The sequence below is a fragment of the Brienomyrus brachyistius genome, chromosome 9 (genome assembly GCF_023856365.1).
Source record: "Brienomyrus brachyistius isolate T26 chromosome 9, BBRACH_0.4, whole genome shotgun sequence".
NCBI classification, from domain to species: Eukaryota; Metazoa; Chordata; class Actinopteri; order Osteoglossiformes; family Mormyridae; genus Brienomyrus; species Brienomyrus brachyistius.
This window is the reverse complement of record NC_064541.1, coordinates 1637284-1652214: the sequence shown is the minus strand read 5'-3', so window position 1 is coordinate 1652214 and position 14931 is coordinate 1637284. Positions and strand designations below refer to the sequence as shown.

The 14931-nt window shown below is 44.0% G+C and overlaps 1 protein-coding gene and 1 long non-coding RNA gene across 5 annotated transcripts in view; one reads left to right on the top strand and one right to left on the bottom strand.

The window, feature by feature from the left end:
- Positions 1-259: 259 nt before the first annotated feature.
- Positions 260-14871, bottom strand: LOC125748925 (ceramide synthase 2-like). 4 transcript variants are annotated; one of them, XM_049025648.1, is made up of 12 exons: positions 14387-14488; positions 14067-14105; positions 7885-8058; positions 7512-7629; positions 6827-6945; positions 5330-5387; positions 5056-5106; positions 4739-4831; positions 3404-3532; positions 3036-3142; positions 2298-2451; positions 260-2073 (listed from the first exon to the last, which is right to left on the bottom strand). In XM_049025648.1, exons 3-12 carry the CDS (start codon positions 8055-8057, stop codon positions 1921-1923), a joined length of 1155 nt encoding a protein of 384 aa, XP_048881605.1. In that variant the 5' UTR covers position 8058; positions 14067-14105; positions 14387-14488; the 3' UTR covers positions 260-1920. The 4 variants fall into 4 exon arrangements, with proteins under 4 accessions (XP_048881605.1, XP_048881604.1, XP_048881603.1 ...); XM_049025647.1 differs by lacking the exon at positions 14067-14105 and having other exon boundaries at positions 14387-14871; XM_049025646.1 differs by lacking the exon at positions 14387-14488 and having other exon boundaries at positions 14067-14207.
- LOC125748930 (uncharacterized) overlaps positions 14227-14931 on the top strand; it is a 3164-nt gene continuing 2459 nt past the window's right edge. Inside the window, exon 1 of the long non-coding RNA XR_007399711.1 lies at positions 14227-14366. This is a non-coding gene — a long non-coding RNA (uncharacterized LOC125748930). The remainder of the gene's footprint in view (positions 14367-14931) is intronic.

Below are 14931 nucleotides of genomic sequence, written 5' to 3'. Positions count from 1 at the left end.
AAAAAAAGCTAATTAGAACGAACTACTAGTAATAGTCAAGTATTTGTATTTCTAAGTATATAGATTTTTAATTGAAATTTATTGTAACTGATCAGTAAGATCGGCAATCTGCGTGGTCATATGGAAGATGTAACCTTGGTTATTAGATCGTTACCCCAACAATATTACGGATGTTTATGCTTGTAGGCAACACAGACATCAGCTCACAGAAAATTAAATCAGCATGGGAACACCAGCAGATGAAAAATGTAGACAATGGTTGTGATTTACAGTTATGTTTTATTAATTATTTTTTGCACAATAACAAAAATACTAAACAAATAATGTAATTAGGACACTGATGTTTTGATGGCAACTGCTTTAAAAAGCTGGAGGTCTGGGCATGGTTAGCAAACGATGTGCAGGACAAGTGCATGGGAATAGGACAGGGTAGAGGAACAGGAGGAAGGAGATAGAAAGAAATAAAGATGACGAAAGCAGGTAAGAAGTGAAATGCCAGGCAAACTATGACAGTCAACACGAGGCAACTATGCAACAGATAAAGGGGGAAAAACCCTGTTATTCACCATGTTCGTCATTAGTATTAATGCTATTGAATTTTTCTCAGAAATTTTAAAAACTGTAAACCTGTTTTTTTTTTTTTTTTTAAATTGGAATCATTAACAAATTTATAATCAGAAGATAAAAGTCTGGCTCTGTCATGATAGGTAATTGTCATCTCCGGATAGTGTTATTCCGTTCTGACCTGCAGTAACGCCATACGCCTCGTGGTACATTACATCCCCAATACAAGCAAGTATACTGCATATAAATGTACCAGATTACATCACACCACAAGAGTGGATCAGAACACTACAGGAAGGTAAAATGAACTCATTCTCACAATTTGCCAAGAGACAGACATGGGCTTTTCTTGAGTTCCCAGTACAAATTAATTTAATAAGAATAACCAGTCCTGCTATGGGAAATACTTGTAAAACATAAAGACTTCAAACAGTGAGCTTTCGGTTCTTGGGAAGGGTCTGTGTTTAAGACCAAAGCACAGAAAAAATGTTGAGACACATAACCCAAAAAAGATTTTTGTTACACCCCCCCAAGATAAGGACAAAAAAACAGCACCATTGGAAATAGTTATTAGAAATGCTCAGAAATATGCATTATTCTCAATGGAAAAACTGTATAAAAATTGTTATCATGTTACCCAAAAAGATAGTAGACTGATGCATTAAATGTAACAGGTACTCTTCCACTGAGTAAGATGTGCTGCCAGTAGTATTCCTGGACCAGTTATGTATACTAGCTGGGGGGGAGGGCAGGGGGGCTTGTTTCCCTGATGCCGAAGGAGTAAAGTGGAAAGCTGACACTTAGGGTCCTGAAGTACCACGCATGAGTGCAGAGTTTAAGCAAGACGTCCCTCGTGTACGGCTCAGAGAGCTGGTAAAGCAGGTGGACAAACTGTGAGAATCAGCACTGTGTGATGCAGCTCCATGGGACACGGGCAGTGGGCGGGGGGACAAGGCAGAGTTTAGAAAAGGAGAGAAAAGAATAAAGAAGAGAAGACATCTGCCTGGTATTAAGGCACTTAAGGCTAAAACGAACGTAGCAGCCGCTCCTCTCTCCATCTCATCCTTCCCCATTTTATTACTCCTCCACCTCTATGCTGTACCTCAGGAGACTGGCCTCCATTAGTGTGATGCACTGGGTTAACGGAAACCATGAATGATGGATCCTTGTTTTTCGTGGGTTTTGTTGTTGCAGCTGCGTGTGTGTGTGTGTGGGTGGGTCTGTGCTGGCCTGTGTGTGCTGTCTCGTGTGAGGTGATGTGAGTCCGTTTCCGTTTCTTGTTGAAACGCCTCCTTCCTTCAGTCGATGTCCTCCCCATGTCCTTGCCGGTAGTCTCGTCCACACTCCTCACAGGCCTCACTCTGCCTTGTGGTGATTGTTGTTGAGGACTGGATGGCCGTTCAGCACCGGCCCATTCTTCTTCACCTTGCAGTTCTCCCCCTCCTTCTCATCCTCATCCCCCGACTCGTCTGTTTCCTCCCTGTCACTCCTTTCATCCTCCACAATTTCCTGGAAGAGATGCAGGGACCATCAGACCAAAATCTGTACTGGACCTGTTGGATATGACTGTCCCCTGTTGTCTCCAATATACTTCACTGCAACCATATTACTGAAACGTAAGCAAATGGTCATCAGAAAAGTAACCCTACCCCCCCCCCCCCCCCCCCCATTTATGTCGGGTCAGGTCGTCAAAAATCACGAAAGTAGATAACGTCACGCGCTTGCCATCTTACATTGTTGGTGATGAATTTGATGGCCATTCGAACGATGAGGATGGCCCAGAAGATGTGCAGAAACTGTAGGACCAGCAGCAGCCCGTTGAAGAAGTAATACCCGAAGAAAGGGGGGTAGAGCGTCACGGGGTACACCCAGGTGCAGTACATTATCCTGCGGGGGGGAAACAGGGATGTAAGACCAATATCCTCAAACATACATTCCAAGCGAGAGTCAAGATTTAATCAGACACTCAATCAATCAATCTTTATTTATATAGCACAGTTTTAACTACAGGGTTTATAAAGTACTTTACAGACATTTAATACAAAAGAATTAAAAGAAGCATATGCAGAAAAAAAGTAAAAATAGAATAGAAAAATAGAGAGTTTTTAAAAATAAATAAATAACAAAATGGCATCAAAACACTGGATTTTAGCCACCTGTGTTCTCAGTAGGGGACTTTGAACCACCCTCTCTGGTCCTCGTGTAAGGACACATGAACCACTGCCACAATGGGACCCAAACCCAGTGTTCTCTGGGGGAAGCAGCCGATGCCTCAGTCAATGTCGATGTAGAAGGAACCCAAACCCTCCTTCTGCTCATAGTACACAGCACTCCATATTTCAATACCACTACCATTAGACCACCCTCTCTGGTTTCTGTAGAGTCATCGGAACTTGAAAAAGAACCAGATGGTGCATTCAAAACTGTCACAGCTACATGTGACCCGAGACCCGAGAGGGGCTATTTCTCACCAGAAGGGGAAGATAACGAGGCGGGTCACTATGAAGATGGCAGCAAAGATGATGAAGATGCAGTTGCAGGTGTTCTTCCAGCCGGCATAGTTCAGCATCTTCGCTGACTACCGGGGGAAAGAGACTATCATTTGGTGTAGCTGCTCACCGATGAGCAAGATTTGTTTAAACCAACTACTGCTGCTGGGTCTGTGTACATCAACAGAAAAAACACAAAACAGACTACAGAAATAGTGGACAGTTGCTCTGAAGCAACAATCTCACACCATACTTCCTAAATGAGATAAAAGACATTACACACCATCTAAGAGTGTTACACACCACTGGTTAACAACATTGACTTGTGATTCAGTGTCACCGGCGAGTACCTCCAGCAGGTAGTCTGATGCATCGTGTATCAGCATGATCAAGGTCCCCGCGCGGATGTAGTTGACGCACCAGGAGAAACTAATGAGCGTGATGGTGGCCACGTGGTGAACAATCTGCTCCTTGAAATCCTGGGAGGAAGAGTGTTTACTAGTAACATTATCGATGGTTAAAGCTGAGGGGTGTCTGACTTGCCCCTAAAACGAATCATGATTAATTAACTACCTTAATAGGAAGGTTAAAACAATGTCTAGCTCTGTAAATAAAACACTTAATTGGCAAGCATTTCCCAGATTGAACTGCAAGACTTCGGCATATTATATAGCATGTATACCTGAAAGATAACTGAACCCTTGCACTTTTAAGTCCCAAATGTGTGTTCAGTCATACGAATAGCTGTTCAGGTTTCTAGACCTTGTGAGTTCCCCTACCAGCCAGGTCACTTAGGAGTCACCAGCAAATTATAAAAATAAAGAAGCTTCCATCTCTGATGAAGAACACCATCATAGGGAACAAAAGCCAGCTGGCAGGGTACCTCAGTGCGTAGCATTGAGCCCTTAAACCTGCAGGGCTGGGCTTCGAGCCCTACCCATGACTCTGTGTGTGTGGAGTTTGCATGTTTGTGTGTTAAGTGGGTTTCCTCAGAGTACTCTGGCTTCCTCTTTCAGAGTAAAAAGATATCATTAAGATAAATGAGATAAGATATACCAGTGTTTCCCAGTCTGGTCTTTGGGGACCTGCAGACAGTTCACGGTTTTGCTCCCTCCGGCCCTCTGGCAGGGAGCTCAGAGGGAGCAAAAACCTAGACTGACTGTAGGTCCCCGAGGACCAGACTGGGAAACACTGAGATATATTTTATTGATAACAGGAGGAAATTCTTGACCTGGTGTCTATATTGCTCTCTAAACAGCCAAATAGACTTTTCCCGGTTTTGTGCCCCAGGCTTCCTGGGATAAGTACCAGATTTTCTGAAGCCCTGTACTGAACTGAAAATGGATGGACAAAAGTAGCCAGGACTCACAGGTTCTGGCCTAAGCCGCCGCGGTCAGCGCGCCCCATGTCTAAGCCAAACGTACAGAGATAAGCACGTGAAGTAACCCAATGTTTACACAGCTGTGCAGTGGGCCATTCTGTGAAATGCACAGCTCTAGGTGAAGCATACTGGGGAGCCAGTAAGAAGAACTGAGGACCAAATGTCCCGACTGCGGTCCTTGCAAGGACAGGCCCAGCTGGTTGGGGGCAAGTGGGCATGTTATCACACCTCGAGTTTGCCAAAAGGCACGTTTGACACAAGCATGGTGCTGTGTTGCAGAGGATGGTGGTGGGGTAGCACTCACTTTTCGCTTGACGTCCGATGCCACACTAACGAGCAGGGAGGTGTAGAAGGCCAACTCCAGCATGTAGTACCAGTACTGCGATGGAAGCAGTGTCTGCAGGGCGGAGAGGAGATTATTTACACACAGAGACGAGCAGCACTGGGTGACAGGCTAGACCAGTGTTTCCCAACTCAGTCCTTGGGGACTTGCATACAAGATACGTTTTGGTAGGGAGCAAACACGTGGACCGACTGTAGGTCCCCAGGGACTGAGTTGGGAAAAACTGGGCTAGATGTATCGAAACAGAACATATCAGTGTGTAACCACAAGCTACATACCAGGGTGGGGAATCCCTTCCACATTTCCTTAAAGTCATACAGCCATGGTTTCTGAAGAGAGACCCACAAAAAGGCAAAATTCACCAGTGCATCTGCAACTTACAGACACATTCTCCATTAATAGGAAAGATAATGACAGGTAGGATAGATATGATTATTCCGATTAAGGCAGGAAGAGAGACATGTTTCAATCTAAAATGGAAAAAGACAGAGGGCACTGAAGCACAGAGAGACTGTGGAGGGAATCAGAGACTGGTGAGGGAACGGTACTCACATCAATGAGTGCAGCCAGGCCAGCAATGAAAGCAACAAGGTAAAAGGTAAATCTCCAACTGCAAGAGAACACACAGACTCAACGGCAAAAGTCCACCATGCCTGGGAAACACTGTAGTGCATGAGGGCATTGTGGCCTAGACATACTGCAAGACCCAGGCTATGCCCCAGACTGGGCAGCGGTAGGGACCAATCTCCACATCATAACTCCACAAGCTATCAGCTACTTTTCTACAATTATAAGGCTACATCTTCTCTCTCCGAGGCAGGAATTCGATAGGAAATGAGTAGAAACAAAGTATAAGAAAGGACCAATGACAGAACATGAGGAGGAGGAGAAGGAGGAATGGCCATGGACTGAGCTGGAGATGGAGAGATGTCTGGAACAGGGAGTCCGTTGTTTGCAAAGTAACAATGAGCCGATTCAAGCTGGAGACCTACACGAGATGGACGGTCAACACAGCAAACGTTAACGCCGTCCATGGCCGTACACATCCCGCAGCCCCTGTAACTGCCAGTGCGGTATTTTTATTCACTCAAAAAGCATTACAGCACTAACAGAGTAACAGATACACTCACGTATCATTATCTAGGTAAAGCCTATTTAATTTCTGCAGCGATGCTTCTACAATAAGTTTAGCTAAGTGTATACGAGGGGCTGACATGACCAGAGGCTCTTAGCAGACTTGTTTAGACCTCGGATGGCATCGTTCACAAATCAGCAGCTGCACCTGAGAAATCCACCTGTACGGATAGATTGTGTACAACACAACGTGGTTAAGAAGGCCAGACTGGAGGAGGGCAAATAATCAACTCCACCTTTTTGGCACAATCTCGAAGAGGACAGGTGTTTGAGGACAAGTTTGTGGCTCACCTGAAACATTCCCGTACAGGAAGAGGATCAAGTAACTGAAAGAGGCTTAGCTTATTATTGATCCTCTCTGGAACCATCTCAATAATGCCACGAGGCTCTGCCGGAAGGTCACTGATGACTTATGGGCTGTTTGGTAATTAGCGCTGTCCCCATATGGGACCATATTGCACTTTACTGGCTATATAATGATTGCTTTGCTTCAGTGATTGCTGTGCTTGCATTTGTAGTTACACACTGGGAAAGGAGTCCTTGCCTAAAGTCACAGATGCTCATGTCCAAGATGGTTACTTCTGTAGCTTCCTAAACATCTAATTAAACCATAAAATGGAAATTATCAGTCCACTGTTACTTCTCAGATTAGCAGCTTAGACATACAATGCAGGTTATGACTTGCTTTACGTGTTTTGTTGAGTTTGTTCAGTCTTATATCTGGCTAGTTAAAATGACAGACTAAACGGTTTTTCTATGCAAAACTTTTGAGGAAGTTCGCATTGCGTATTTGGGCTGTTATGCAATAGTGCCTTTGTTCAGAAAATGTAGACATTGCGTAATGGACACTTTGCCATCTCACCATCACACAGCCGGGAGTGGCTGTTCTGGATTTTCGGTCAATTGGACGGATACCTTGCTTCCCGAAACTTCTTGAGGAGACTGGGTCGGTCCTGATTTCGGCGCCGTCGGAACCATCGTTGGATGTGACGCACTGAGCAGCCCGTCACTTTACTCAAATTCTCCACAGAACTCTGAAGGGCACGTGAGGAGAAACAGATGGTACGTGGACGTAAACTCTTTCAACATGGATGTCTTGGATGTTATGACAAACAGGCAGAGGCGATATTTTATTGAAAAACAATCATCACAGAGTCATAAATGTGTCTGTGTAATACCGATACATCTTCTAATCGCTTATTCTGGTTATAGTTGCTTGGGAACAGCATTCAACACATGACTGTGGTGTGACATAGTATGCCAGTCCATGACCGGGCATATAAATGCCCAGTCATACTCAACAGACAATTTAGAAACCCCTATTAGCCTAACTGCATGTCCTTGGCCTATCGGAGGAAGCTTACACCACACTGGGATAACACACACTTCACACACACACAAAGCAGAAATCGGATTTGAACCTCCAACCCTCCAACAATGCTACCCATTGACCCACCACAAAGCCATTCATTGCTATGATTCATTCAAGGTATTATATTATTTCTACCCAAACTATATACTTTGATCAAAAAATATTAAATAATGTCACCTAAGCGCAGTTATTGTTCACACATGATGCTGAACACCAATATTTGTTTACCTGTGTTGGGTGTTTTGTTGTGTTGCAGTAGTAGGTCTCCAGAGTGGGGTTGTGTGCTGCTCTGGAGCGAATTCTGTCCCTCACTCCCAGGAGAGATGCAAGTGGAGTGGCCACCGTCCTAGAAAGCAGCAAAGAGAGAATGAAAAGTTAGAGATGAGGAAGCTGATGAGAGGGAACAGCAAGAGCAGATAAATGGAAGGAAATGTCTGAAAAATTCTCAGCATGTAAAGGTGTAATATTCAGAAGGACGAAAATTGGCAAATTACAAGCTGTAAAAACCAAGGAGTACTGAGGTGCCAATACAGTTGGCAAGTAATACAGTTGGAGTATAATTGTGAGAGGAGAGGGTGAGGCCAAGGAGGGTGGCACTGACCTCTCGAAGATCTGCCGCACTAAGAGGAAGCCCAGGGCAAGCGGGATAACAACCCACAGGTCCTCCGCCTTGGCATAGACCCGACCATCCTGGTCCTGTAGGTCTTTCCAGCCAAGTCCCTCAGGGAACCACAACCGCTCCTGCCAGAACCAGTCACTCAGCCATGCCAGCATACTAGGAGAGGAGCAGAGGAATATGATTAAATGGCTTTCTGCATGGAGAAAAGTGTGCTTCCAGTTCATATCCAAGCAAAGTATTTTTCCTTAAATGAATTATACTTAGGTTGTACTTCGCTACGTTAACCGAAATCGGGTACCTGCACTGAGAGGCCTAGGTCGCCTCCTGCTGGAGGGTCTGTGTACAGTGCTGATTTAAGACTGCAGAACTTGTTGATGGGGGATTTGTGCACTACATCAACGAAAGGCTCATGCCCATAGGGGGTACGCCGGCCCACCCCACCCCTCCCAGCCCCTACTTATGATTCTCACAGCTGTGAATTACAGCCAGGGCCCAGGCTTGGCCCAAGTACAAGTATGTGGTGGATTTTTAGAAGATACAAACATGGAGGTGGAGATAAGAATGTAAGAACTGTTGGCTGCTAGTCTACAGAGATTAATTAGGTGGATCAAATGCCTCCCGGAACAGGGGGAGGTTGGCTGTCAAACTGGGATAGGAAGGGTAAGACCATTCAAAGGTGGTAACACAACAACATAGGGCCTGAACTCAGCCAGGCAGCAAAGCCATGCTGGAACCGAAGAGAGAACTGCAGTCACATTCACCGGGGACCCCGATTCCATCCTCCCTCGCCTCTGGAACAGGCTGGCCAAGAGCAGAGGACGCCCAGTGCATCTCCTAACATTGGGAGTATTGTTCCATAAAACCACACAACCGTGTGCATTGATCAGCAAACGCCACAAGGACACAGTCTCTCCCTGAATAGGGCAGCACAGGAGATTGGATATGATCTTCGGAGATGTGCTCCCTGGTCTTATGTACAGGGCGACTTACAGGGTAAACCGACTAGGTACATCCCACACTCCAGACACATCTGCTTAGGTTATCTGCTGTCTCTAATTTGCCCAAGGTCATGTCTTTCATGTGTGACACTGTGCTCTGCGATGTACTGACACACCACTCGATGTCCCCTGGAACATACGTCCTGAGATAGGCTCGAGGTTCATACGAGCATTTACTGGGTGATGATTATGGAAAATGGATGGATGTTCACATTTGCTAAAATGGACAATTCAGGTTAGAAAAGAACTGAACAGTAATCATCAGCCAAATCAAAGTCAGATGTTTAATTGTTAATTATATAATGAGTCTGTTTGGATAAGACTCTTGTTTAGAGTAATTGGGTGTGTTTAACTCATTTAATTCCCTTTTTGTGTATTTCAAAGATTTATTAGGATTTTGACCCTTATTTCTCATAATAAAAAAAATCTCATGATAATATATGGCAATATGAATCATGCAGCGACTAACACTTAGACGCAGTGGTTAGAAACAGTCAGTACACGGCAAGTGCACTTTTCACACCATAAATTCCAACACTGTCTTCATCTGTTGGCAAATAAAAGTGCTAAGATTTATGCCATTGTGGATCTAAACCATTCAGGGTGCCTTCGAACTCCGTCCAGCACAGTTCTGCTTTGGCAGTGTACAACCACCGGGGTTTTGGTGGCTGAAACAGATATTTTAACAGGAACTGTAAATGAGCTTATAACAAACAGGCCCCCACTTGTCAGCCTGAAATTGATTAGGTATCACATGTACATCTCGCTACCCCCAAAAGGTTTATTTTCAGCATCTTTCTTACTGTATTATTCCCATAGTGTTTTTGTTAATATTATTTATCCTTCATCCCTCACCTGTTTTTAGTACAGGAATTACTTTATATTTTGAGACCATTTTTTAACCATTAAAACCCGCACCTCACTAATAAGGTCTGCCTATTAATTAGGCTGCGATACATTAAATCCATATGGAGATAAAGGAGGATCAGAGTGCATCTCTCATCAATTGGAGCTAAGGGATTTGTTCAAGGGCCTAACAGTGATATGGTTACTCTGCCAGGCATGATATTTGAACCCATGACCTTCCAAACATGGGATTTGAACCCATGACCTTCGAACATGGGTTTTGAACCCATAACCATCCAAACACATGGATTTGAAACCATGACCTTCCAAACATGGGATTTGAAACCATGACCTTCCAAACATGGCATTTGAAACCATGACCTTCCAAACATGGCATTTGAAACCATGACCTTCCAAACATGGGATTTGAAACCATGACCTTCCAAACATGGGCACAGACCCCTAACCCTCTGAGCAACACACATTAATAAAAGCGATCAACCTTGCTCCACAGTATCTACTTCTCCATATTGATTTGCTGGATCAGGTGACTGGACTCTGGACTATTCTACTTGTGGGCCCACCAAGAAAAACAGGGAGAGAGATTACTCTTCTCACTGTGTGTCAATATTCACTCAGTTTTAAACCGAATCTTTTCATTTATTTATTTTTCTCAGTATGAAGCTGGAGGACCATTTGAAAGTGAGAGAGGACACAAGAGTACACATTTACCATCTTTGAAGGACCACTTTTTCAGAGCTACATCCTGATAAAGGTCATTGTGCGATAACGGTATAATTTATTCCCAAGGGTTTCATCTCCCTTAAAAGGGCTGCTAAGTTTCATCTGAGGAAGATCTTCTTGTGCCAGGCAAGAAGTATGTCCAAAATAACTGAGTAATTTACTAAACTGAGTGACTCACTCAGTCTATGTGAATTTGTTAAGAGTGGATGCCTGTGAGTCAGAGAATAGCAGAAACACTCAACAGTGGTTCCTAAAAGTAAATAAACCAAGAATCAATCTAAATGTTCCCCCCGGTAAGCGTCTACTTTCAAAACACGATACTCTATAGAAAATGTGTGTATACTTTTAGTTAGCAAAGAGAATAAATGTAAAAGCAGTTTTGTCAAAGGAAAATGAGAATTTATTTAGATGCTGGATATGGACTCTTGCCATCTTAGGACACAAGGACTGATGTGAGCAATTATTGAAAGACTGGTGTCAATCTTGGGAAAACACAAAGAAAGCCAATGCATAACTGTGTATGAGATTTTTTAAAATGCCTCTTCCCTTTCTTACATTCCTTGTAAAATAGAAGGCACCCTTCCATCCATCCATCAGTTGCTTATCCAATACAGTATTGTTGGCCATTTAAAATATATTTCACAATGAAAACATAACAGTAATTGTGAGCAAAGAAGGCACTCCACATATGGGGGCTCTGTGCATGTTTCACCAGGCCGTAGTGGCCAGCAGGCTCTTCTACGCTGTGGCTGGCTGGGGTATAAGTGTGGGCGATGCCAAACACTTGTACAAACCCACCAAAAAGGTCAGGTCCATCAGAGGACTGACCACGGACCCACCGGAGATGGCCGTGAAGTTTATCAATATTATAAACGATCCTCCCAATCTGCTTCAGGGGCCCTATCCTGAAGCATTTAGCCACTGGCTCATTCCACCACAGTTTGCTAAAAAATACTACAGGGGATTGTTCCTGCCTGCTGCCATCAGACATCACAACGCCTCCTCTTAAGCTGCCACTCCCTAACCCCAGCCAAAACACATCAGGAAGCATCCTGTCTTGTTACAGTAAAAGTCTTGTGCTTCCTGTTCTAATTGCATATATAATATCTGATCATTTATCATTCTAATCCATTATTCTGTCTTTAGGATATTCTATTTGTGTACCATGTTCTTTTAAATATGTTTACACTATGTTTACTTTGTTTGCACTACATGCATTGTCTTTGTACCCTGTCTGTTTGGCACCATATGCATGTTTTTCTGTGTACTATGATCCTACTGCTGTATACATCAGAATTTCCCACTGGCATCAATCAAGTGCATCATAATCTTAAATGAGTAAATGTCCACTCTGCGATCCATATTAAGAAATAACATCTCGTGTTTGGTGTACAGTCCTCTCAGATTACTGCAGCAGTCCATTTCACACTTGAGCCGTACTCCAAGGCTGTTGTAATAATGTACCTCTGAAAAAGAGATGACTTAAGCCAAACTGTGTGTACAGCCACATATTCACGTTGCCAAAACAGATACCTTATTCACTGCCAATGTTTACAGTAAGAAATAACGCTATGGTGAATTTTTTATCTAAATAAAGTCGAGGGGTTCTTGTGAATTCCAGCATTACTAGGTTATAAAACAATTGTAATGGGAATACAGAAATGAACATGGTGCAACGAGGACTATTGTAATCATAAATACTTCCTGTAGTGAGATGTGATTAATACGTATATTGCATTGCCTCCGAAGGGTTTTACTTAAAAAATTCTGAACACGTACAGACGTGTAACAATTTAGGCATGTGTATTTAACGATTAATAAAAAATAATAATTAGTTAAGAACTAAACCAATACCCAGAAATGACACCGTATAACGTTACCCCCCCCCAAAAACATTATATTTAATTTTGTTCTCTCCTCCGTTCCCGTCCTAAAACGTTTTGGAAAACACTGGTCACAGGTAAAGGGGATCTTACAAAAACGAAATTTGACACATCGCTGCCTGCGCACCGCGTAATATATGGTGGAAAAAAGGATTTCAGGATCCGTGAGTTTCTCTGCCAACAGGCCTGCAGCTCACACAGGATGGCACTTCCAGTAAATCAGTATGCCGTTACTGACATGAATACAGAAATGTATTGCTTCGGAGGGAGGATGGCTTCTCGTTCTGCGAATCGTTACAGTTTAACAAAGGGCGGTCAGGGTTCATTACGGCACATGTGCCCTGAAGCTCCCGCCGGACTTTGGAGCTCATCGTACGCGCTGGATGTAGTGTCGAGACGCTCCGCGTCGACCCAGTTCACCCCGCATAGGCCTACCACCCTGAGGGGATCCGTCCGGCACACGGACAGCTTACACAAAGCCGTGTCAGACACGTAATTTATATCAGGAAGGCACATGACCCAACCGTACCACGCTAGAACGCAGATTCCCAGCGCGCAATCGCTCTCTCCTCTCCTATGTTTTCATCGATGGGCCTAGCAGATCCCGTCATATCTAATCTATCGGTGTTCCACGAACTGCAAAAACGTCTTCATATTTTGAAAATAAGGATAAATTACGTCGCTTCTGCAAACCGCCCTAGCCCTCTGTCTTTACACGATCAGCGAGTTTAACGGATATCTTATAGTAAAGGCGTTATTTACTGTATTACTCCGAGTTTATACAAACAAATGAAATAATGATTCCTTGTTTACGGGCATTTTTCAATCATCGTTGCTCGCAACGCCATTTTTTACTGCTTGGGGTATTCAGTCAGGGGTCCACGACCCCCTGGGGGTCCCACAGAGAAGATGTGGCAGACCGAAGCACCCCAGGGGTTTCAAGATTATTCAAGCGGACCGCCACTCAGGTTCCTAGTTACTTATGTGATCACGCTTCAGTGGGGTGGGGGATCCTCTGTTCGTCTTTCAGTTGGGATTCCCTGCTTTAGCAAAGGTTGTCATCTCCTGCTTTAATGAAATCGACTGCTGCTCAGCCCCCGATGTTGTAGTTAAACGACTGACAAGGATCTACAATAACTTGGTGAATCATCAATGCCAAGTGTTAAAAATACCAAAAACACAGCTGCCTTTCCGGACAGAGAGCTCGAGTCCAAACAGGACAAACGCAACTTGTACTTTGTCAAATAAAGACTGGGTACCAAAACTTTGGAATTAGCCTATTACATAACGCCATGATCTCTTTGTTTTAAAACAGCGCTTAATAGTCATCTAGGCTGATAGATTCACTTTAGCAAAAACACGGATATTTTGTCATTAGCTGATCCTGATCCTGTTTATATATAATTACCTCCGTAGGCTATGTAAGTGCTTCTTCCTGATCGTTGAAAATACCAAAGAATGGTGCTTTATGTTGATGCAAATTCCAGCAACTTTGATGAATGAAATAGTCCATGGAGAAGAATCACCCTAAGTCGCGTTAAGTTGGACTTCTGCACGATGGCCAAACACATGATGACATATAGCGGACCGATCCATGACTGGGAGATTCTATTCACTACACAGACCTACAGGTACAACCTTTCGCTCGCCTAAAATGGAAATATCTCGCATTTAGACAGATAACGGTACTTACTTCAGTCCCGAGTTGCACGCAGGTCGGAGGCTAATGAGGCTGGATGTCGGCGATATATTATCGAAATACACAAAGAACAGCACTTAAACAGTGATACGTCATACAGTCCGTCCTAATTTTGGAAGGAATCGCGATTTAGAGGGGCTGGCCAGCCGCTTTGCTCAGACGTTTTACTGTTTCCGTGTTTTAGTGAATTAATCGTCCGCCCTCCGTATCTCCGCTTACCCACATCTTCCTCTCCCAAAAACTATCTTCACGGGGGGGAAAATAGGAAAAAGAATACAACGGGGTCGAAACGAGGTAAATGATATTGTGTATACCTTTCCTTCGTATTTCGAATTGTCTTCTTTAGTTTCAATCCGACTTAGGTGTATATTTCCAGTCTAACAGCCTCAAAAGTACTCCGAGATGTGGAATGCAGCGCTTATCCGCCGAGTAAAGGCGTCGGTCAGCCCGACTGCTACATCTACGGTGTGTATGTGTGTGGGGGGGGAGCCAGGGCAGACGGAACGAAGAGGAGGAGGGGAGGCCCAGGCCCAACAATGACGATCGCCGCATTACGAGAGCAAGCAGCTTGATGAAAAAGGAGACTGCGCTGTTGCTTTTTTCCGGAGTGTAGTAACAGCAATCCGCCTCCCTCGGCTGATTGCTAACACGCAGGCTTTGAAACACCAGCCTTCATTACACAGTTTTCAGTAGTGCCGTTCCCCCGTTCGGTGCGCCGTGTTTGCCCCCGATATTTGGAGCTTTCTTCCTGGACTCTATTCTGCATTTCAAATATTGATCATTTGTGGCAAAGTACTGTCGCATTTCGCTTGAATGCTTAACGTAGGCGCTCGAGTTTTTAAATGGAAGTCTTTATATG